Raw genomic sequence first — 24,835 nt, 5'->3', positions numbered from 1 at the left:
TTAAGTTCCAGAGTGTCTTCTTCCACACATGATTTGCTCGGGGTCTGCCAGGCACAAGACCTGATTAAATCTAGAAATGACTTTACTAATTAGATTCAGGAGTATGGCTCAGGGAAACTAACAGAGCCTCATGAAAGAGGTGCTCCTCTAACACTAATAAATCAAATTTGAGAAAACTGTAACAAACCATCTTGTTCTGTGCAGTAAAAGTACCTAAAGCCTCTCAGGAGAAGTTCTCTGTCTTGCTGGACTTTCTCTGCAAATAAAAATATTAATGAAGAGTACTAACTCCAATTTCCACGCCAAATTCCAGCTTTGGCAATAACTTTCTGCCTTGTAAAACCACAGCTTCCCCTTTTATCCCACTGAACGAGGCAGTGCTCACTTATGCTCTGAACTTGCTCTTTATGTCACTGTGAGAAAGGTGCTGCCTGTCACCCCAGGAGCACCTGCCTCTTGCCAAGAGATGGTGCAATCCCTGCAAGCAGCTTCCCTGCCCTTTCACTGGAGCTGGAATTCCTTTCCTGTCAGCAGCAGAACTACTTGGGAAAGCTCCTTTTCTCCCCTGCACACTGATGCCCCCATCCTACCTGAGGTTATTCCCCCTTCAGTGCAAGGAGTGAGCCATTTGTGTGCCATGGTTTGATTGAGAAAAGTAAAAACTCCAACGTAAAATTTGGCAGAATTTCCTCTCTTGTGTCTCTTGCCAGTGGCACCACAACATGGAACCATTCCCTAAATTGGGATTTTATGACAACCCTGTGAAAATACAACTGCAATAACATTTACACTCTTTAGGGGAGCACATAAAGATGGATGTTAAAGTAAATTTATACCTGAGTACCACTGGGCCACTCTTAACAGATGCTACAGAGCTGCTGATGGTGTGTTCCCAATAATCTACAGAATGCTGTATGTAAGTGGTTCAGAGCCATAAGCAAATCAAATCCCTTTTAAAATCCCTTGCAGAAGAAAAACAGTTTGGGTTGCTGCACTATGATAGGCTGGGTAAAGGATTTTGGATACAGACTTTACTGTATTCCACTAAAAACCTGTAACTTGCTCTACTTTTGAGTATAATCAGAATTCGTGTCTTAAATGTGGAAGACTAATTAGACAACTAACGAATGATGGCTCTCTAATATTGGAGAATGAAAGTTGAGCAATTAAGAAAGGATTTTTTTTTTTTTAACCAGACTATTTATAAGTTTTTGGGCTGTGTTCAATTTGGATGTTACTAATTTGGGAAACGTGAGAAAAAGAGGTTTTTTCTGAAAGACTTGGTGGCTATCTTTCATTGGGATCTAGCGTGTTAAAGTTCAAATTCAACAGTTGTAACACTTGGAAACCTTCTTAAAGAAAAAATATCTAAAGCTAAACCAAAATTGCTTATAGCTTTTTCAAAAAGAATCTAATTTAAAAAAACCAAAAATTAAAGGAAAAAAAAATCTGCACATTTTTTACACCTCATAAAATTGAAAGCAGAGCACAATCCTATATTAAAAAGGGAATATCATTTGCAGGATTGCCTGATGTTCCCTAGGATTTGGGGCAAGCATTTATCTTTTGCTGTTATATCTTATTAACTTAAAGCTGAAACACAAAGCCTTAACCAAGCTAACAGAGCATTCACTTGTGCTAAAGTGCTGTGTCAGTAGAGAATATGGAATTAATTACTGGAATTAATTGAGCAGTGCTTTGTAGTGCCATATTTCCCAACCCTTTTCTGTTTCCTTTGACTGCCCATCAGAAGCACCGATATTTTCCAGAAGAGACAGCAAACAAATGGAGACAAAGAGTTAAGAAAGTCATGGCTGGGGTGAAATTGGTTCTTTTTATACAAACTTATGAAGAAACTCAAATTATGAGTAATTATGGAAGACACAAATCAATTTAGTTTTGGCTGTTGAACCTTTGTTTAATATTCACATTCAGTTCTGGGTTTCTTCCCCTTCCTTGCCTCATTCCTTCGGCATTTTTTGGGACACTGCTCCACGAGTTGGGAATGGCACTGCATGGCTAATCTTAGATTTCCCATCCTGGATGTTATGTTTTGCAGAGGAGCATGGGCCATGTGCTGAAAGAGCTGCTTGCACTTCCCTGAGACAATGTGCATGTCATAAAAATAGAATTTGAGCAATATTTTTATGTGCATTACAACGTGTGCATCATCTTCTGAGATGTTCCTTTTGCTGTGGATTTTCTGTGTTTCAAAACAATTCCGGGCATCCAAGTTTGTGAAGGACTCCAGAGGAGCAAAGCTCTTCTAAATGAATGTTTTGTAGCCAAAATTCAGGCAGTGGCTGATTGACTGGTTTTAGGGAACTCAGAGAATATACAGAGTTGTTATATAGAAAATAACAAAATGGTTTGGGTTGGAAAGGACCTTAAAGACCACCTCATTCCAGCCCCCCTTCTATAATTCCTATTACTGTAGTCAATTGAATACCATAGGAATAGCCAGGTAAAATTAAAAATCACTCATTTCAAATGAATTTTAACTCTTGCCACACACCAAAACTTAATCTTCCCTGTCAACTGAGTGTTCACCTTGGAGCTACTCTGTAGCATGAATTAATTCAATACTTAAATCTGTATTTCAGTAGAGCCAGTGGTGCAACAGCAGAGCTGCAAATATTAACTGTGGAAGGGGAGAGGAAGGAGGGGGATTTTTGTAGGGAAAGCAAAAGAAAATATTTAACAGCAAGAGAGACCTTACTTCATGGTTTATGACAACCTATTTGCATGTTTCCTTCAAAAAGTACACAGAAAAATCTGGTTTATTTATACTCCCAGCACAGGCCCTTAACCAGTCTGAACCTGGATACGGAGTAAACAATTTGCCTGTGTGGAATTGTGACTGTAAACACTGTGTCTGCATCTTCTAACTGGTTGTGGTTTTGCCAGCCTTTTCTTCCCCCTCTCTGTTTTCATCACATGTGCAGAATGGCACTCTCCTTTATCAAATGCACCTTTTTTCTTTTCCCCACCAAAAAACAATTTAGACGGATAAAGAGAAGCTGACATGGAAGGACCGTTTTCCAGCCTATTTAACCAATTTTGTTGGCATCATCTTCATGGTAAGCATCACCTGGCAAAGCTTTAAATTTTTTGTTACTGAACCATTGTATGGAAGAGAAGTGATAGGAAACTTTATCAGATGGATGTAGTTCAAAATGGGTTTTTTCCAGTGGAAAAATTGAAGCATTTTATTGGCTTATGATCTGAAATCTTTGCAAGAGCTTGAATTTCTGTTTTGCTGTCTTTTTCCAATAAAGACAAAAGAATACTAAACTAGGGGAGGGGAAAGTGAGGGCACAGAAATGGAAATTCCCACACCATTGATGGGATGAAGCCTAAAAAGTACTGAGAGCCCTCTCAGAAAGTAGATACCAACATCACTTTTATAATCAAACTTTAGGAAATCACTGATGTTGCCAGCTGCAATCATAATTGCAATGATTTTTAATAAATCAGTCAAATTTGGAGCTATACCATCTAACAGAATTGCAAACAGAGCACTTAATTCAAGGAAAAGGTAAAATAATGATGAGAACAGCCTTCTTCCATTTGCTGATAAAGCATCAGCATTTAAAACAAATGTTGAGAGAAACAATAATAATTCAAGTCATGGAGCAGATTGGCAGATATAGTGAAAAAAGCTTAAACCCTTTCCAAAGGTAGAATTTCCCAGACTAAGTCAATTATTTTGGTTTTTTGGTGTAGGGATTTTGGTTTAGGGTTGAATTTTTTAAATATTTCTATTTTCAGAGAACAGAAATGCAACAAATCTCATATGCTCAGCTGAAGAATCCAGTACCTTTTGAGAATCATGTTTTAAAATCATTCCTTTATTTAAGCAATGAAAAATTGAGAGAGATTTTACTGTGCCAGGAAGTGTGTTGATTTAATCAGATTTAATATCAGTTTGTGATTATGAGAGCGCAGTTAACCTGTCTAAGGGATTTGAAGGCTGGTGTGTAGAGTAAAGCTGAAATACTCCATTGTTTCAAATGGAGTATTTGTTTCAAATTTGGAGTATTTGTTTCAAATTTGGAGTATTTGTTTCAATTGAACAAATTTTTTTTGTTTATCACAAAGGAAACACCATGTGTATATGCTGCTGGTGTCAGGGTTGAAAGCCCTAATGCTTTTCATATTAGTATTTATATTAATTACAATTATTACTTCTATTCATTAGTAATATATAGTATTTTAGAATTTATTAATTCTAATAGGTAGTATTTTTAATGCTGCTAAACATGGAGTTTACATTTAGGTGCCTTTAAAAAAAGAAACCTTTTGCCTACTATTGTGGCATCACAGTGCCATTCTTTTTCCTGTGATTTTCAGGTAAAAAAGGGGGCTCCTTTCCCACAGTTCATCAAGGCCTTAATGCAGTATTTGGTGGACTTGGGGTGTGGCCCAGAGGTCCCATTTTTAAGGTTATTTCTAAATCCCAAACAAAGCGTTGGAAGGCAAACCTTTGGTAAGGTTTTGGGCGGTTCTTCCTGGCAGGTTGGGCTGACGTTCGCCATCGTGTTCGGGGTGATCATCTACAGGATCTCCACGGCCGCCGCCCTGGCCATCAGCTCCACACCCTCGGGGCGCTCCAGCGTCCGCGTCACCGTCACCGCCACCGCCGTCATCATCAACCTGGTGGTCATCATCATCCTGGACGAGGTGTACGGCTGCATCGCCAGGTGGCTCACGCAGATCGGTGCGTTGGAGCCCTCAGCTCACCACCAGGGGGTCAAATCTGAGCACCCAGATCACTGGGCCTCATGATTAGGCACATTTGTGCCTAAAATTCCACTGTGGAACTTCTTTTTTTATTATTATTATTATTATTTCCAAGAAATTGTCGGTAACCAAAGGTCCAGAAATCTTTTCAGGTCAAGTTTTTGCGCACCTACAAATGATTGTCGTGAAGGTCAGGCAGGTGTGGAACTAAATTGGAATTGCCATTGTAATGTGTCTGACTGGGATCCTCAGCAGACTGACCACTGACCTCAATGCAGCCATACTGCTTCTTTATATATATATATATATATATATATATATTTATATATAAAACTATACATATCTATCCCTTTGTTTAAAAGGTGGCTTTTAAACAAATAATGTGATGATGTTCTCCAAAACCCACATTTATAGGATCTTGAAATGTTTCCAGGTAGGATAATTCCTTAACGTTTCTCATCCGTGTCCCATTGGTTCCAGAGGTACCAAAGACTGACAAGAGCTTCGAGGAGCAGCTGCTTTTAAATAAATGATGTTAAACAAATGATGTGATGATGTTCTCCAAAACCCACATTTATAAGATCTTGAAATGTTTCCAGGTAGGATAATTCCTTAACATTTCTCATCCATGTCCCATTGTTTCCAGAGGTACCAAAGACCGACAAGAACTTTGAGGAGCGGCTGATTTTCAAGGCTTTCCTGCTGAAGTTTGTCAACGCCTACACCCCCATTTTCTATGTGGCTTTCTTCAAAGGCCGGTGAGTGATGGAAGGGCTGTTCAGGGTTTCAGCTTCTTGGAGGCCTTTTCAGGACTAAGCATTAGGTGATCCCACTCAGAGGCATGGAGTATGACATAAATTACTTTAGGAGTCAAATACTGAAAGTATAAAATCTGTCTGATGTTTTTAACTCATTGTGCCCTAGATTTGTTGGACGTCCAGGAGACTACGTCTACATTTTCCATTCCTTCCGAATGGAAGAGGTAATTGAATTTCTATCCTGTTTGGGATCTTATTGGATGGATGGGGTAGAGGAGATGTTCTGACTGACCTTTCTTCTGTTCACCCCAGTGTGCCCCAGGAGGTTGCCTAATGGAGTTGTGTATCCAACTCAGTATTATCATGTTGGGCAAGCAGCTGATCCAGAACAATTTGTTTGAGATTGGCATCCCGTAAGTAGCAACTTCTGTGCTTTCTTATTTTAATTATTGTGCCTGGCAATGCAAAACAACTGAGAAATGAGCACTGAGTGAGCAGAATGGAGTGCTCAGCAAATTGTCTCCATTTCCCTCAGAAAAATGAAGAAGTTTATACGATACCTGAAATTGAAGCGTCGGCGTTCTCTAGACCATGAAGAGCACATGAAGAAAAAGCAGCGCTATGAAGTGGACTATAACCTCGAGCCTTTTGCTGGACTCACCCCTGAGTACATGGAAATGAGTGAGTGAGGTGGAAAGAAGGCATTTTAAACCGTAATTATTGTGACTAATTGGGATGGAGAGCTGAGCTTTTTGAACTGTACATTCAGCAGACAGTGGATATGAGGTAACTGAATTATTAACATGTGCAGTCTTGGACTGGAGCATGTTTCAGCCACCCCTGGCTGCTGGAGGGCTGAATTGTGCTCTCTGCTGTTTGCAAGCCCTTACTTTAGAATGATATTTTAGATATTTTCTTTCAAGCCATGTAACACATCACTGTCAAGTTTCAAATGCAAATGATTAAGTGGCATCTACTTGAGATTGTGAGGCATATTTTACCATCAGTTGAACCCTTCACTGGAAATAAGTTAGTTCAGATTTGATTATTTCTACACCAGAGTCTTTTATCTGATATCTGAGCTAAATCTTCTGAGAGCAGTGCATGCCTGTAGACCTGGCTGTACTTGACAGATCGCATAGAATTTTTTTTTCAAGTAGTATCTTATGTTTGTTGAGTGAGAGAAATTAGAATATCTGGTGACCTTGATGTTCAGAGTACTTGAAGCAGATGGGAATTCAGTGGGACAAACTGAATGGCCATGCTGCCAGTTCCTAAAAATAAGAAAAGATGCTGTTACTGAGATCAGCATTTGAAAGTAACAGGAGAAAGATGGGCACTGGCAGTACCAGGATGAGCATGACATCCATACAAAAAGCAAATATGATCCCAGGTTATAGGAAGCAAGTTATTCCTAGCAGAGGCAGGAATCAGCCATGTCCTTTCCAAAGCTTCCAGTGAAGGCCAAAAACCTGCCAGGTAGAACATGGCAAGTTTAGGTCACTGCCATAATCCCACTCCTTCAGGTGACCCTGTGCCAGATTTGCCCACGGAAAAATTGTTTTAGGAGCTTCCCCATCCTTCTGGTTACTATTGCCTTGCCTTTTACAAGGTGACAAGTGGCCCTTCCATATCCAAATAGAGCAGCCATCATGCAAACTGTGGCTGGCACAGAAAATGGGATTGAATCTCCCAGAAGTCATCACCTCATCAGAATTTAGGGGCTGGCACCAATGTGGCGATGGGTGCATTTGGTAAATAATGACAACAGGTACTGAAATGTTTTCTTTTTCTTTCCAGTTATCCAGTTTGGGTTTGTAACTTTGTTTGTTGCCTCCTTCCCACTGGCACCTTTGTTTGCTTTATTGAACAACATCATTGAAATCCGTCTGGATGCCAAAAAATTTGTTACTGAGCTGAGGAGACCGGTAGCAGTGAGAGCAAAGGATATAGGTAAGTGGATATTGTTATTGTATCCCTGTTTGTTTATTCCTGGATTGATGGCAGGATATTGTTATGCTGAGCTAGTTTCAATAACAGGGAGATATTTATAGGAAAAGTCAAAACATTCAGCTGTGGCTTACCTGTGAATTGTCATAATTTATTGAGGCTTTACCTTTAAAATAGGAAGACCAAAACTTTAAATTCAGATGAATATTTCATTAAGTAAATATTGCCACTTTTTAAATCAAAAATTATCAATAGCAAAATATCTCACACGGTTCTGACATCAACAGCCCTTCCTGGCAGTGCAGTTTTCGTGCAGAAGCAAAAATTTCTGCATTTAACAACTCTGCACTGGCCTCAGAAATACCCTTGGGAATGAGAGGAGACTCAAAAGCCTGTGGGTAGATGGATCCCTTTGTCCCTTCTTAGCAGGAAGGTGGGAAGGGTGTGAACTGCAGTGGATGGAGCTGGAGCTGGGCTCTGTGGTGTGTGGGGACAAGAGCCCAGTCCTGCCCTTACAGGGGGCTCACACCTGTGGGAGTTTGTAATGAGGGAGCTGCTTCTCCCAAATGCTGCTTACTTATGAATCAAAAGCTCATTAAAATAAAAATAAAAGTAGAAATAAAATAACTGTCCTTGTTACAGAGCCAAGCAGCAAGAGCAGAAGATTATCTGTTATTAAACTCTAAGTTCATTCTACTGCAATACAGGCAGAGTTTTTCCTTGGGCTCATCCTTGTGCCTAGGATCATCCTAGACTTGAAGGACACATCATGTTTTGCCATGACTTTGTTTTGGGGGTGTTTTGTTGTGGCTCCCTGATTTGATGCTGCAGGTTCAGATTGCTGGTGGAATTGATTGGGAGAGTGATGTTGACTTTTTTGATTGTGGTGGGGGTTTGATTTTTTTTTTCTATTTGTTTCTGAGAATGTGTTAATCGCAATTCATTGCAGTTCCATTCCATTCTTCAAAACCTGTAAAAAAAAGGCGCCAAAACATAGTTGGGCTCCTTTTGTTTACAAGCCATTAAATTAATTTTTTATAATTTGTTCTTTTTCTATTTAAAATATAACTAGCTCAGCACAATCATACATGCTCCTAACTCTGTTAACTGCAGATGTAATTTATCTCATTTTAAGGACTAGAACAGCATTTACATTTTTGTCTCCTTCCTCAGGAATCTGGTATAATATCCTCAGAGGTATTGGAAAGCTTGCTGTCATCATAAATGTAAGTAAAGCAGCATGAATTAAATTTGAATTCAATAGGCTGGCTTTTCCATTCTGCTCCATTAGTTTTATTTCAGTACAAAATCCCTTCAATCAAGTGAAAGTATATGATTGAGAAATTTTTGGAAATATTTGAGGATGAGTTGCTGTGTTTATTTTCAAGCTGTGATGGCAGTAGCAGTAATATAAGCTGTCACTGCTGCTTTTTACCGAATGTTTTTGTAAAACAGTTCTGTCCTTCAAACAAATACTACCACAGCTGCTTACTTTTACTCTTTTGAAATACTATCAGTAGCAGAAGATGTATTTTTTCATTTCAGTGCTATTTTGGGTAAGGTGAGAACCAGTTCAGCTCCTCAGAGTGCAGAATCCCTCCATCAAAAATCTGCCCTCAAGCTGTATTGCCCCCACTCAGAGAGCTTGGAAAATCCTGTAAAAAAAGTTTATTTCAACATTTCACAAAAATGTAGCAGGTCTTAATATATTAATGCATGTACTTCTGCACTATTCTATATGAATAGACATCCACAATGGTCATCCTCCTTGCACCTCAGCTGAGGGAAAGATGAAAACAAAGGCCGGCTGAAATTCAACATGTTTGCAGTGCAGCAAAGCAGGGGCTCTGTAGGGCTTATGGCCACATGGCTATGGACTCCCTTGGGGGTTTTTTTCATTATCCAGACTTGAAATTCCTTCATTTTGTCCCCAGGGTTCTGTTGTGCTATGGCAAACCCATTCTTTTGGTATGCTGCCTTAGTTTGTCCTTCCCATTTCTCCTCTTTTCCTTTGGAAATAATTTCTCTGTTTTTCTCTTTTGTTCTGTGTAGTCTTTCCTCGTCAATAGCCAGTGTTAGTTTTCCCTCTTTGATCAATGTACAGCTCCTCTTTACCATAAAATAAGTAAAACATTTTGTACTGTTTGTTCCACATGTACATGAAATTTATGCCAGTGGCAATGTTTCATAATGATGATAAATGAGGAAGGCTAAAGTCATGAGGAACTCAGCCCACTTGACTGTCGTGCCTTTTCCCCACGATGTTTTCAGAAAATTTTAAATAACTGCATGAAATGCAACTTTTGTGACCAAAAAAATAAAACTGGGCTCAGTCTCCTCATCCTTTTAGCCTGATGAAGTTAAGAACCACACACAATTAACATTTTTTTGCAATGCAATGAGACTTTGAAGAGTTGAATCACCGTGGGTTGTTTGCAGGACGGAAAAGCAGCTGGATATCAATCGATTGGACCTTGTCCAAGGCAACAGGGAGAAGCTGTGATGTGGACACAGGGAAGCAGAGCTGTGGTAGCTCTCCCCTGGTGCTGGGAAGTGCAGCTGCTCCTTTTTTGGGGGCCCAGGTTGTCACCCATGCAGACACCTCAGCTGGCGTGGCACTGCTCCAGGGAATGCGCCGCACCTCAGGAGAGCGGGCAGCGAACAATCCCTTGCTGGTGCAGTGAACAATCCCTTGCTGGTGCAGGGAATGCTCCACTCTCAGGGCCCTCAGGCTCCCCTGAGTGTGGTGTGAGTAGTTTGGGCAAGTCATGGTTGAGGATGTGATGAAGTGAAGCTCTGCCTGGGTACCGCGCTCACTCTCTACTCTTGTGGCTCAGGCATTTGTGATCTCATTCACATCCGACTTCATTCCACGCCTCGTGTACCTGTACATGTACAGTGAGAATGGCACCATGCATGGCTTCGTCAACCATACACTATCCTCTTTTAATGTCAGCGATTTCCAAGCAGGAACAGCTCCCAACGACCCCCTGGATCTTGGCTACGAGGTTCAGATATGCAGGTACTCTCTTGAATGATCGCTAATGCCAAGTGTTTTCACAGCTGGCAAAGAATGTGGCAAATTCTTACATTCCTGGGGCAGATTCTTTGTCTTTTCAGTACCCTTTTAGCACCTTGCTAGCCTTTTATATCAGATGGATCCTTGCCTTGAACATCTTGCTTACATATAAAGTAATCACAGACCTGAATATGATTTACTGCTTATTTTGGGAAATGGAGATCATTGTTAGTTAAATTCAGTGCTTGTCCATGCAAAGATTTTTTTTATTATGGATTCCCTTTTCCAGGAAAGGAGACAAATAATGATAAACAGCACAATGGTGCTTTGAGGGAAGAAAATTTTGTCACTCTGATGTCATGTCATGATATAATGAACCATGACCTCTTTTTTTGTCCAATTCCCAATTCCTGATGAGAGAGCAGTAGCATCCTTATCTGGAACTTAGGACTTATTTATAGTGTCATCACACAGGAGAAATTTGCATGCCTGTGACAATTCATATCTATTCTTCTCATGTTTAAAGGAAAATTGTGGTTACCTATTTCAGCTAATATATTCTTAGAATTGACAGTTCTGACAGTGAAAGCACTTAGACCATCAAAGCTGAAAAGGGGACAACAGAGGGAGGAAGGGGGAGAGAAGAGTAAGGAAGGAAGAGATATTCCAGGGGAGAAAGAAACAAAGATGACTTTGATACATGCATACTAAAAAAATCACACTAACTGACCAAATAAAAAACCTTGCCTTTGAATTATATTATTTTGTATTATATTCTTTATGCACTTGAATAGTGCAAGTTAATATGGTGAAATGACCTCTAAACAGAAAATTCACTCAGAGATGAAAGCAAAACCAACCAAACTGCATTTGCAGTAGTTTTGCTCGCTTTTATTTTCTCCTGGTTTCCTCCTGCTTCTCTCTGGGCAGAGGTTAAGCAAGGCTGGCAAACATGCTTCAGCACAGAATGGAAGTGTTGGCATCATGGTCCAAAAGCAAAATGCCAGATTTATTTGCTTTCCACTCCCAGCCTGTGTCTTCTTTCAATCCTATCCTTATCCCAAGGATTTTAAAATAATTTGAAAATGCAGAGCCCTAATTCTTTCAAAATATTGACAGGATGCTGTGGTTTTGAATTTAATGACTTTTCTTGGTCTTGTTTATCAACACATAGATTTTCTGTAAGCCATACTAAGGAAAAATTCTCTTCTCTCCACCTGACAAAATTTAGTTTCAACCTTTTGCTAATCACGTGTTAAACACATTCTATGAACCTGAGATCAGTATTTTTGTCTTTAAAATTAGTTTGAAAAATATATGTTGCCTTTTTACCTATCTTAAAATAAATCACCTGAGCTGTGTAGTTTATTCTGTCTTATGCAAAATCGATATTGTATGTAGTAATCAGAGGGTATTAAGATGAATTAACCTTTAATTTTAAGGCTAACTTGAAGGCTATGGGATAGTTTCAGCTGTGTCTTGTTTCTGAAAGATTAATACAGTGAACTTTCTTTTAGACGGTTCTATTTATTGTTTGGCTGTTTGTTAATAACTCCTTCAGGTGCCAACATTTCTGAATTGCACCCCTGATTTACTGAGTCTTGTTTTGCAGGTACAAAGATTATAGAGAACCCCCCTGGTCTGAAAACAAATATGACATTTCAAAGGATTTCTGGGCTGTCCTAGCAGCAAGATTGGCATTTGTGATAGTTTTCCAGGTAGGTGACACTGCAGGCACTTGGAAATAAGTTATTGGGCCAAAGAAATATCTTCTTTCTCAATTGTTTCATGGAAAAGCCAAAGAAATTTGCCCATCTTCATTACCCTCTTTGTCCCACCCATCCAGTCACTGGTATATCCTCAGTGGAAAAATTCATCCCCAGGGATTCCTTGAACTGGTTTGATGCAGAACAACTTACTGATCTTAGAGACCAGCAAAGCACAAGGCTGATACTAATTAGGTTCCATCAATTTCTCCCATAGGACTTCAACAATTTCACTGAAGCAGCATAAATTTAACCCAAAATCATTTTTAGAGCTAGCCAAGAAATGAGATTTTCAAAATTTTCCAAGTTCAGTTTTAATTTGCATCTGAATATAAAGCCAAAATCTTGTAATTTGTCCTTAAAAGACATTATTTAATCACAACAGTGATGCTACTTATTGCGACACAAATGTCTTAAGTCTGCCTCATCTGAATAACTCGTTTCAAATTTTTTATTGGGTTTTTTTAATTAAAAGTTATCTTTTTGGGAAAGATCACCCCTTCCTTGAATCAAGGTTTTTCAATTAGAAAAATTCAATTGGAATGTATTTTACCAACTTTTACCATTTTTACCTCTTGTATTTGCTTCTGCCTTCCTGATGCCAATCTCATGAGCCACTCACCAATTGCAAATTCCTTTGGATTTCTAAGTGGCTGCAGTGTCAGGATTGGTACATAAATCATAGAGGTCAATCAATACCTGATGTATTTCTCTACTTCTAGCATGCACAAAGCAGTTGAGGGGAATTTGGTCCCATAGTCCAACTCAAATATTGTCCTCTCTTCATTTTTCTTTCCTGAGTGCCCTCTCCTTTCCCTACAGCCACCCTTTCATTTGGCCCTGCTGACACTTTCTCACAATTTCATTTTCAGAACTTGGTCATGTTCATGAGTGAATTTGTTGACTGGATTATCCCAGACATTCCCAAGGACATTAGTCAGCAGATTCACAAGGAGAAGGTTCTCATGGTGGAGGTCTTCATGAGGGAAGAGCAAGGCAAGCTGCAGATGCTGGAAACCTGGAAAGACAAGGACAAGAGAAAAGGGGAAAACTGCAACAACCACAGCCCCAGGCTCTCGAGGAGCCGCAGTGGGAGCTTGTCCTCCTGCCATTCCTATCCTCTGGACGTTTAGGAGAGGAGGGAGCTGAGGCTGTCGGGGCATTCCAGAGACAAAAGCCATGGCGCCAAGGGCAGGACTCCGGTACGGACACCCCGGTGCATGTTGAAGGATGTGCTGCCATTTCACTCCCATCTTTGTGAGAAATGCCCTTCTTGCAAACATGGAGGACCACGTTCTATTTCTGACAATGTTGGGGTTTCGTTTTGTTTTGTTTTCCTTTTGCACAAGCAGTAATGCAGGGAGTTTTTGTATTTCATCCTGTCGACATTGGCGTGCATTAAGAAATGCAGGTACTTAGGACAATCTTGCTAGAGATATTCTCGGAGAATCTGATCTTAGCCTATCAATTAGCTAATGAAATAAAGGTAAATTTGAAGTCATTATAACAATAATGCTAATTTGAACTATTTTGGAAAGCCGGGTTCGAAGGTCCATGGGGTAACTTGCTAAATGATATGCAAAATCAGTATTCCCTCATATTCCATAAAGCCTACCAGACTGACTTGCTTCCCAAGGCTGTGTTTAGCTTTGTGAGTCTGAGCTTTGGAGTCCCAAAGATGTGGGGGGGGACTTGTGGCAGCCCCCAGACCCTCCCTGGGGCACCACTGCCTCTGGAAACATCAGCACAGGGATTGTGGGCAGTGCTTTCTTGGCAGCAGCAGCAGCACAATTGCAGAGATCCTCCCAGCAGGCCCATGGTCACAGAGCATTTGTTAAATGCCCTGAGTTAATGAGCACACAGAGAGCTCCAGTGACTCTCACTGCCCTGCCAAGCACTCGCACGCTGCAGCTGCTGAGGAAATTCCCTTTTCCCCGATGGTTCAGCACATCCCTGGCCCAGCCTGGCTTTTCCCTGTAGCCCTCTGGAGCAGGAGAAGGGAGTGCTTGCACCCATGTTTCACAGCCAGCTTTTGCCACAGACTTCCCGCTGGTGGCTGGCACTTCCCAGAGGCTGTGCCAGAGGAGTAAATCCCAAATGCATCCCACTTGCTGTCTTCAGTGGAAGCTCTGCCTGCACTGGGGCTACAGGACCAGACCTTCAGCTAGTTACAGGACTTTTCTTTTGTCTTAAAATCCTCTGTCTTTTGTACAAGGAGCTTTTCCCTAAAGTATAAGTCTGAAATCCTTACTTACCATGACTAGCTAAAGCCCATCAGTACAGCTCTTTTTAAGCATAATATGTTTTTGTTTCGCTTTGTTGACCGATAAACTGCACTTCCAAATAATATTGGTGCAATTAATCTAATTTCTTTTATTGCTTTGTCTTGTCCATGGCACTTGCATTATAAAATTGAAAAAGAAAATAAAAAGGAAAGATTTCTTTAAAGTCTAACTACTGTATGGTTTGTTACAAAACCAAACTGTTTTCAAGAGGTTAGTAATTTCTTTTTTTCTTTCTTTTTTTTCTTTGCCAAACTAATTTAAAGATTAATGCTAGAACTCTAAAAAGAATGCCATATAGAGCTTTTGATATATTTATTTGTTTTAAAGTATGGATAAACTTGATATTTTTCTGTAGTCTGTCCAAAGAAGGTACCAAAAGAGAAATTATGTGGAAGAAAGAAAATGGTATTAACCAAATATTCTTGAAGCTTATTTAAAATACTGATCCAACCAAAGATTTTTATTAATAAAGGGCTTATATTTTGTTAACTCTTGTTTCTGTTGTACTTTGACTTGCAGGAATGTCACTATTTTTAAAATTTGTAACTTATGATAGCATGTTGCTGTAGGGCCAAATCCTGCCTGATTTATTCCCACATAAATGTAATGCCTGATTAGTAAATGTTTACCAGATCAGGCCCACTGACTGCAATAGGACTGGGGAGAAATCAAGCAGAATTCTGTCCACACATTTTGTTGAAAACCTGTTTTTCCTCTCATTCCTTGGTAGCCCAAAAGATCCAGGAGAAAGCCAAACTACCTATTCTGAGGAGAAACGTTAGGGATCGTCCTCGAAGGGGATTTAATCTGTAAATACTGACCTGAAAGTGTTCCCAACTTAATACTGACATTCCTGTAAATGGTGGAACTATATCCTGAACACATACTTATCTGAATTTTTTCATTATTTGCTGAAATCATGGAATAGTAACAGTTGCTTATACTTTCTTTTGTACAGTAAATTGTTTGAAATGGAATTTTGTATATAAAAATCTGTATTACTACTCAGATATCTATAAAATTATTTCATGGAATCATTTTTTAAGAAAAGCAAATATATACTAAATCTGTTTTATTTTGGTTTTTTTTTTTTTTCCTTTTCTTTGAACACTTATTTGAAATAAACTTAAATATCCAAGAGTTTCTCCTGTGGGACAGGTTCTGTTCCCAGCCCTCCTTGTGCTCTGAGTGTACAGACATCTCCCTAAAAATGTCCCAGGTAGGTCTGGTGTTTGAGCTGCTTTAGAGATCCACTTGGAGGCGAGTGAATCCCACCTGAAATCCATCTCCAGGAGTACAAAGGGAGTTTTTTGGCTGCAGAATGGCTCCACTGTGGCTGTCACATTCCCACTGCCCTGAGGGACCTGTCCAAGCAAGGCTGGCCTCAGAACCTCACTTGCTGATTGCAGTTTTTTCCTCCCTTCCCCATTTAACTGTTGTGTGAGAAGGCAAAGCACGAGGCTTCACACCAGCCCTCCTTTCCTGGATGGAAAATATTAATGCTCCAAGTCAGGAAATTTAGTTTAGAAGGTGGGAATTGTGTCCTGAGAGAATGGATATGGACACCAGAAGCAGGTAAACCACAGTCTAGCAGGTAACTGTGTGGGATTGTCAGTTATTAAAGACAAAATAGTACATGTGAGCTCATTAGATGTAAGATAATGCCTTCCAGAAAACCACTTGCACTGTGGCTGTGCTACTTTTCCTGAAAGTTGTTTCATATTTGGGATGCAAAAAAAAAAAAAAAAGGTTTGCTTTTAACAAAAGCAAATTTGAGGCAGGATTGTGCTAGAAAGGATTTACTGGAATAGAGGGGGGAAAAAAGAAACTTAAATCAGAGAAGCAGGGATCTGGAACTGATCAAAGAATACCTGCACATGCCTTGATGTGACTCACAGTGACCAGGTTTGATGAAAGATAGCAAACCAAATTTCATTTGTGCAAGTAGAAAGCTGAACTCTGTGTTGAATTGTATGCCATGTATGACACCATGTCCATGACATGCAGTCAGCCTGTTCTTGGCATGCTCCTGCCCCAAAACCATAAGCACAAAACCATTTCCCAGCCCGGATTTGACCAAAGGGAAAAAAGTCTCAAACCCAACATCTTAAGGTATTGAAGAGGAAAGTCATGGCATCCATTTGCTTGCTCCAAGAGAAAAGGTAGACCATGGGAAAGACTCCTGCTGGAAATGGCTGCAGGGGCCATTTCTGAGCCATTGCTGAATCACTGTTCGCTGTTTGCCATGAGAGGTTGGTAGCAAAAACACAACATCTGTCGGTGCATCCGAGGAGGAAACTGCTCCCACCCCAAGGGCTGCCTGTGTGAGTCTCAATCTCCTGGATTTCCATGTCATTGTGTTTCCAAGATACTGTCCTACAAATATTTTGCAGTCTTAAATAGCTTAAGGGTGAATAAGTCTCACATCAAGGCACAGACACATTTCTATTTTTAACCCCCCTACGCTCTCTGGTCCTGAGCTGTTAATGATCTTTTTGGCTGTTGTGGTTTCCAATAAGCAATAATAATTTACTTTTCATCCTGATACCTCCGGAGTCTGACCTCTCCCAGAGCTCTGTGCATCACTTGAGTGCATTTATATTTTCCTACAAAGCTCTCAGAGTACACAAGTTCTCTTCCTCTTACCACTGGAAAAAACCCATCTTAAAATTTATATGAATTCCATTCAAACTCTTGTTCAATTCTTTGCACATTTGAGCACTATTTATTCCATAACCAAACACAACGTGCCATTTTTAGTATAGCAGAGAAAAACCAAAGTTCTTTTTTTAACCTTCTTTTTTTAGCCCAACAGGCCTTTCTGAAGAAAAAACTAACTATGAATGTGACTTGTTTTGAATTTTAACTCTATCCTAATTTTTAAGGCTATGTCGGCCACCTGAAGCCAAAGAAAATATTCCCATTGATTCCCTTCAGTGTGCTTTGCATGAGGTTAAGCAGTACTTATTGAGTGATTGGTTTCACTTTGGATAAAATAAAAACTCCTGACAGTTTTTGTAGGTTACTTTTCTAACCTTCAGCGTCAGCTAAAGCCAAAATAAATTGATGCAGATGTGTTGTGAGAGCAGTAAAGAGTTGGGTGCACCATTGTGCTGGTTGCCATGAGGCAAAGGCCTTGGAAAATCCAAGAAAATTGAAGATTCTGAGGTCATAGCTTTCATCTGGCTTAGTACCATCTCTGGAAAAAAAATCATGCCAAAACAGGAAATGTATCTGTTCGGATGGCCATGAGAAACAAGAATCAAAATACAAAATATTTAGCAGAGTGCTTGTGCTGAACAAGCTTAAATGTAATAAGGTCCATTTTTCAGAGCAAGAGGCATGTGGTTAAGCAATCTTAGAAGAAAAGGTTATTCCTTATTTTTACTGCTAAATGAGAATATAGTGGTTATCTTCTCCAGCTGAATTATGAGATGGAGCTGAGGAAAAGATGCACAGTAGGGAAGAGAGGAAGAAAGGGCTTTTGCCTGCTGTTCCCAGACCCAAGTTAGTTTTTCTGGGAAGAGGATGGATTGCCCTTGTAGGTGGGTGATGGGGCAGCCTCTGCCAGTGCTCCCACGTGCCACCCCAACCACGCCAAGCCAGGCAATGCTGTGGGTCTCGTGTGGAGATGGAAGCTGGGAGGTTTTGGTCCTGTGGGAGGAATGGAGCTGAGCCTGGAATTCCCATCTGTCATGGCAGCAGTGTGTAATTACAGGAGCAGCTCACATTTCTCAAAGCATTAATCTCTGAAATACATCTCCAGGTAATGAAGGAAGGCAATTGCAGGTAATTAGCCAGCAAGTGGGGAAGCAATAAATCCCAGCAGGCCAGACTGCTCTGGGTTTACTGCAGGAGCTGGTGTGTGTGCCCTGTGTGTCTGCAGGCTGGTGGGCTCTGACTCCTGCAGCTGTTTGGGCATTTTGCTCTCCTCAGGCACTGCTGGCAGTGGAAAAGGGGAGTTGTGAGCAGGGAAGGAACAGTGAAACTCCTGCAAGCAAATCAAGATAAACTTCAGCTCCATCTTAATCCTGTCTTCAATGAGAGAAAGAAGTAAAAGTGAGAGGCAGTTCTGAACTTCTACTGAACCTCTTCCCTTTTGCCTCTCTGCCTTTGGCTTCTGAAACCAAGTTCCTCCACCTCTTCACAAAGCTTGCCTTGGAGCTGCTGAGCTAAGTTGGTAATCCCCTCTGGGGCTTCCTGGGGATGAGAAGTGGCAATTAATTAATCACTGCCAGGTTTAGGTGCTGGGCAAAGATGTGCTACAGGCTCCCTTTCAAAAGCCTCACTCCAAAACTGGTGAAGAACAGCAAAGTATGGTTAGATGTGTATTTGAGTGATCACAGAGGGTGAGCTTGGGGCTGATCCTATCCTAGAAGCCATTTAATTTTGGTTGTATCCACACAAGGAAAAAGAAAAAAAACTCTGTGGCTTTTCTGGCACCAAGCTGTGGTGTTTGCAACTTCCTCACTTCTTCTGAAGTATACAGACAGTAAGGAAAATAAATAAATGCTATATTTTGTATTGGATTAATCCAGCCTTCTCTCAGGAAGTCACGCTCTCTTCCTAGACTTTTCATCTCTGGGAACAAATGCAACAAGTTTCCCACAAGTTTGTGTATGAAAATGGACTCCAAATTGTGGTTTAGGACTAGCTGGTATCTGATTCTGACCACAGCACTGTGGACTAGCTCAAATTACAGCATTTCTTCAGAGAGCAGAAAATAATACTTCCTCCCCAAAGAATCAAGGGAGAGGGATGATGAAATCAGATTTGCTTCTTATTTATGATATCTAAATCCCTGTGAGTAATTCACCCAGTCATATCCTGTATCACTTGGTGGCCACGTGAAACTATTCATGTTTTAAAAGGAAATAACTGGATAATAAGTGCACTGTGCTTGAGCACATGAGGCACTCCCTCTTTAATCAGAATTGAGTAAAAAACTTGCACCTTCCAACCTCCAGGACGGTGACTCAGATGGAAAATACTGCACTGGCATGCCCTGAAAAGAATGAAAATCACAGATATATAAAGCAATGCTTGTTTCTAGGAAATAACCCCCACCTCTTGGCTTGTCATTATCTCCAGTCACAACAGTGAGTTCACAATACCTGAGTTTAACTCAAAAATCAAGTAAGTGTGACAGGCTCACTCATTTTTATTTATTCAAGCAAAATTTCAGTATCTCTGAGAGATATTTAGATATTTTCTGGTCTCTGCAGGCTGGATGAAGGGACATGGTTGGGAAAAATTTTCCATTTTTTACCAGGTCCAAAGCAGAGTCTGTTGGTGCAGAAGAGATAAGAGCTGAATATTCAGAGACACCAAAAAAAAAAAAAAAAGAGAAATCCCTGCTGCTATTATTTCAACTGCAATGCTCTGCAGCAGGCAATGGAGTTGCTGCTCCTCAGTAGGGAAAGAGTAAGAAAACCTTTCCTTGGGTGGGAGGATGAAGTCCTGTGGTACAGAACTAATTACATGCTTGTAAGAAATACTCCAAAGTGGTGCAAAATGGATCAGTTTTCTGAAAAATAATTATTTTTGTTACCCTAACCTTTATTTTATAGCTTCTCGGAATATTGTATTTTCTAATATAAGGATGGAGAATGAAGAAAACCACCTCAATTTAGAGAAAATAAATGTTATTGTGGTAAGTACTTACCTTTTCATGGTTTTATCTGGTTTAGGAACTGGCAATACAGCAGCTCAGGAAAATAAAGAACAAATTATACATACTCTGCAGAAATGAATTAGTATTAGCTTCCAAGGCTGGCAATCAGAGCTGCTGGATTATTTCCCTGCATGAATAGCAACTTCCAGTTTGGATCTTAATTTGCTTTGCTTTGCCCTCAGCCAGTCACAGAGCAGGAACTGAACTGAATAGAAATAGAAAGGGCCCCAAAAGAGATTTAATGATCATACACTGTTATTTGGGGACATTTTGTCATTTCACAATGACATTCCTCTACAAACAACCCTTGCTCTCTGACTTCTCTGTTCTTCTGTTTTTCCAAGTGCAAAATTGATGTTGTCGAGCTTAAGTAATAAATATGGTTTAGAGGAATGAGGTGTGCTGGGCTAATATATGCACACAGCTTTATTGACATGTGAAATGTTTGTTTGAATGATTTCATACTTCCATGGTATGATGAAAATTCACTACAAAAATAGGTAAAAAGTCAAGTCAGAGGTTTTTAGCTGGAGCAAATAAACAAAAGTCTACAATTTACCCTTCCCCTAAAGTTAAACTAACTTCTTCTGCCAACAATAACACAACAGAACTGTATCAACAGAATTATATCAACACTTCTGCTGTTTCAATATTAAGTTCAAGCATCTGTTAACAACTTATTGCTTGTTGTTGTTGTTACTTGGCCAGATTTTTTATCTGTATACAACCTAGTCATGCCAGAGTTCACTCTCTTTTCAGTACTTATTTACTTTTCCCACACTCTGCTTCTAATTTTCTTTCTCAACTCACAATAATTTGACATTTCTTACGGGCCCTTTTGTCAGGGACAGTTTTCTCCTAAGATCCTCTTCACAAATGAGTTTCTTTACCAGAGCAATTCTTTCTAGACTGGATGTTATAGCAACAGAGAGGTGATAGCTGACAAAATAAACATGTACAGATCAATTCATTCACAAATGAAAGTACAGAAACTGTCTTCTCTTTGCTGAAAATGTGCATTTTAGGATTTTGCAAAAAAACTGGGTGAGAGGCATTGGATAAGTACACTAAGAAATTTTATGGAAATCAGTTTATTCAGCGTAGGAGTAAAAAAGCAAGCAATCAAACTAAAAACCTCTTGCAGCCCAATTCTGCTAGTAGGGAGAGGGTTGGGGTTTTTTATGCAACATCTCCTCTTATCTTGAAGCCAGCAAAGAAAAAAGGAGATGTCATTAATTCCCTTGGAAGACATGAGTAGGTATATTAAAAGAAATGTACAATCACCTGGGCCTCAAAAGAGAAACAGTTCCTCAGCACTGTCTGTGCCCAGCCTGTCTCTCAGAATTGTCAGGATAAAGATTTTAAATCCCCCCCTGGGATATGTGCTATTGAATCGCATGGGAAATTAAAGAAATTATCAAAGCTGCTTCACTTAAAAACACAGCAGCTCCCAAACACTCCAGTTTCTCTGCACCAGCAGAATGTTTCTTGCCTTGGCTGGAGATAAGGAAGGATCTTCCCGAGTTTCCACACCAACACACCTCAGGACAGCCCCGCACTTGGCCATTTTTGCAGTCCCCAGCTGGGTGGTTTTGCCTGGATGTCCTGGTGACTGACACCTCCCCGAGGGCGCTGCTGAAATGAATCTTGCCATGCTCTCTTCGCGCTGCTCCTCCAGCAAGGACCGTGAAATCAGTCAAAGCTAAGTCTGAAGCACTCCCAGGCTTCGAGCTCCCTCTGCAGTATTTTGCAAGGACTCATCCTGCCTCGAGAAACCTGAGGATTATTTGGTTGGGAGCCGGATCATTCACAGCACTTAAATTTCTGGGAAACTTCCACTGAAACCTGAGCTACTCCAATAAATCATTTCTATTAAGTTTTATTCTGACACAGAAGTGCTTACAATCTGTTAGGCTCACCTAATATTTCGTTTGCAAAAGCCCCACAAACTGCTTCCAAAGGAAATAACTGGAATAAAGCAATTTATTGCTTGGGGTATTTTCATCAGTGAATGCATCCAAGTGAGGTTCAGACAGAATAAAAGACCCTGCTCAATCACTCTGCCTTCCCATAGGAATGAGTTTAAAAGCATTTAAGAGTCTTAATTAAACACTGATTTCTGTCTTTCAGTTTCACTTTTGTTACTAATTTAGACCTTTGGAATTAAAACCTTTGGAATTGCATAAATGTGCAGCCCACTTTCACACTCAGTGCTGAATCTGGCCACCAGGTTTGTATGAACTGATTAAAATCTCAGTTGATGCTGTTGTCAATTGCATGTCAGAGTATAGAGAATAAAGGTATAAATTGTGCTGATTTGGACTTCTCTCTCACAGATTTGCCTCTGAATTTGGCTGGTTGCCATCACCAGGCACCATGTGATTTGGTCCCTGTTGTTTTGCAGAGTCACCTTCGCTGGCAAAATTTAAAAGGAATTTTATTTAACTGGATTTTATACTTCTTGTACCATTACAAGGGTTACTCCTGCTTCATCAATTAAGGCACACATAGCAAATATATTTCTCCTATGCTACCCTTTTTGTTAATATCTTTCCTTGAATTTAAAATATATTCAGGGCTGCAAAAAAAATACACCTCTTAAATCAGGTACATCTTGTCCCAGCTCAGATTCACAGTGGCAATTCCTCTCACTCTTTTCTTTACCATGAGACCCCTCCAGTCTGCAGCACTTAGGGAATAAACAAAAATATCTAGTGGGTTTATCTAAGGAGGGCTTGTGCCTGTGGGAGTTGGAGAAATGTTTTGGGGGGTTGGTCTTCACGTTGGAATGTGAGAGTGGAGAAAGAGATGAGGAAGATGATAGTGTTTAAGTCCATTTATCAGTCAGAAACCTTTCTATAATGAGAGAACATAGGTCTGTGAGTGTGCAGTAAGAATAATAAATTAAAGTGTGCTGGAAACAACTTAGGAATGGGGTAACTTGGGGAATCAACATGCCAGTGCTCACAGAAAGAACAAGGAAATTTCTGAACTATCTACATGTGCTGAGAAGAAAAGCCAAAAGGCACCTACAAAACAATGGAGTGAACTTGATCTTTCCCATTTAAGAAAAGTTCACAACCTTTCACCTTGTGTAAGAGTCATCTCTAAAATACAGGGACTTCACATTTGCCCTATTGCTTGCCTTTTAAAGGTCAGGAAGTGCTTTGTGTCACAATTAATCTTGGTGAGGAACAAAGGCCAGGCTGCATGCCCTGTGCTTCCAGGGAAAGGCTGGGGGTCTCTGGGGGCAGCAGGGGCCACACAGGGAGGGCAGAAAGGAATTCCAGGGTAGATTCCCTGGGCAGCTGTCAGGCAGGGAAGCCATGGGAATGGCATCTCTTTGGGAGCAGGGCTCTGCTGGTGCAGAGCTCTTTCTTGCTCTTGGTGCAGAAAGCCATTTATAGAACCATAGAACCATGGAACAGTTAAGGTTGGAAAAGATCTCTAAGATCATTGAGTCCAGCCATTCAGCCATCACTGCCAAGTCCACCACCACGTCTCAAAGCACCACATCTGTACATCTTTTAAATCCCTCCCGGGATGGTGACTCCACCACTTCCCCACAGCAGCTTGTTCCAATGCCTGTCCAACCTTTCAGTGAAGAAATGTCTCCTAATACCCCACCTAAACCTCCTCTGGTGATTTTCTTCTTGTCCAGCCCCTTTTCCTTGGGAAAAGAGACCAAGCCTCTCCCATCTCCATGCTTGTCTCAGTGAGCCAGAAGGTGGCCCCTGAGCCTCCTCATCCCCAGGCTGAGCCTTTCATCCTTGTGCTGCTTTTCTTTCCACCTTTAAAAAAACCCCAATAATACAGAGATTAACTCTTATAGGGGTAGGTGTTCACAAGAAGTCCAATGATTCAATATTAACCAGGAAATCTACAGTTTTCCCAACTTCAGGCTTAGACTGGTGAGGTCACACCTTGAGTCTTGTGTCCTGGTGTGGGTTCCTCGATTCATGAAGGCCATTGAGGGGCTGGAGCATGTCCAGAGAAGGGAATGGAGCTGGGAAAGGGTCTGGAGCACCAGGAGAGGCTGAGGGAGCTGGAAAAGGGGCTCAGCCTGGACAAAAGAAGGCTTGGGGGGGACCTTGTGGCTCTGCAATATTCCCTGAAAGGAGAGGGCAGCCAGGGAAGGTTCCAGGGAACAAGTGACAGGACAAGAAGACATAGTCTAAGCTGCACCAGGAGAGCTTTAGGTTGGATATTAGGCAGAATTCCTTTGCAGAAAGGGTGATCAGACATTGGAACAGCCTGCCCAGGGAGGTGGTGGAGTCACCGTTCCTGGAAATGTTTAACAAAAGCCTGGATGTGGCTCTCAGTGCCATGCTCTGGTTGACATGGTGGTGTTCAGTCGCAGATTGGACTCGATAAACTCCGAGGTCTTTCCCGAGTTAAGTGATTCTGTGATTCTGTGTGTGAAAAACGCCAAGCACTTGTTTTTAAAATTTTAAAGGTTTAATAGTAATAAAATGGTTATAAAAATAGTAATACAATTAGAGTAATAATAATTTGGACAATTTGAATTAGGACAATATGACACAATAGAGACAAAGAGTTACGGATGTCCGGGTACCTTTTTCCCGAAAAAGGACCCCCGTTAACAAAGGATTAACCCTTAAAAGCAATAGCCTGTTGCA

The 24,835-nt window shown here is 40.6% G+C and overlaps 1 protein-coding gene across 1 annotated transcript in view; it reads left to right on the top strand.

The window, feature by feature from the left end:
• ANO1 (anoctamin 1) overlaps nucleotides 1-15,010 on the top strand; it is a 70,790-nt gene extending 55,780 nt beyond the window's left edge. Inside the window, exons 16-27 of the mRNA XM_071428365.1 lie at nucleotides 1,751-1,828; nucleotides 3,006-3,080; nucleotides 4,519-4,720; nucleotides 5,390-5,501; nucleotides 5,668-5,725; nucleotides 5,814-5,914; nucleotides 6,037-6,182; nucleotides 7,302-7,454; nucleotides 8,625-8,677; nucleotides 10,289-10,473; nucleotides 12,083-12,188; nucleotides 13,109-15,010. Coding sequence (XP_071284466.1) covers nucleotides 1,751-1,828; nucleotides 3,006-3,080; nucleotides 4,519-4,720; nucleotides 5,390-5,501; nucleotides 5,668-5,725; nucleotides 5,814-5,914; nucleotides 6,037-6,182; nucleotides 7,302-7,454; nucleotides 8,625-8,677; nucleotides 10,289-10,473; nucleotides 12,083-12,188; nucleotides 13,109-13,369 — 1,530 coding nt within the window. The 3' untranslated portion in view covers nucleotides 13,370-15,010. The remainder of the gene's footprint in view (nucleotides 1-1,750; nucleotides 1,829-3,005; nucleotides 3,081-4,518; nucleotides 4,721-5,389; nucleotides 5,502-5,667; nucleotides 5,726-5,813; nucleotides 5,915-6,036; nucleotides 6,183-7,301; nucleotides 7,455-8,624; nucleotides 8,678-10,288; nucleotides 10,474-12,082; nucleotides 12,189-13,108) is intronic.
• Nucleotides 15,011-24,835: the final 9,825 nt, after the last annotated feature.

The sequence above is a fragment of the Agelaius tricolor genome, unplaced genomic scaffold (assembly GCF_023055355.1).
Source record: "Agelaius tricolor isolate 1412-34295 unplaced genomic scaffold, bAgeTri1.0.p SCAF_5, whole genome shotgun sequence".
Lineage (NCBI taxonomy): Eukaryota > Metazoa > Chordata > Aves > Passeriformes > Icteridae > Agelaius > Agelaius tricolor.
This window is presented reverse-complemented; position numbering and strand designations above follow the sequence as displayed.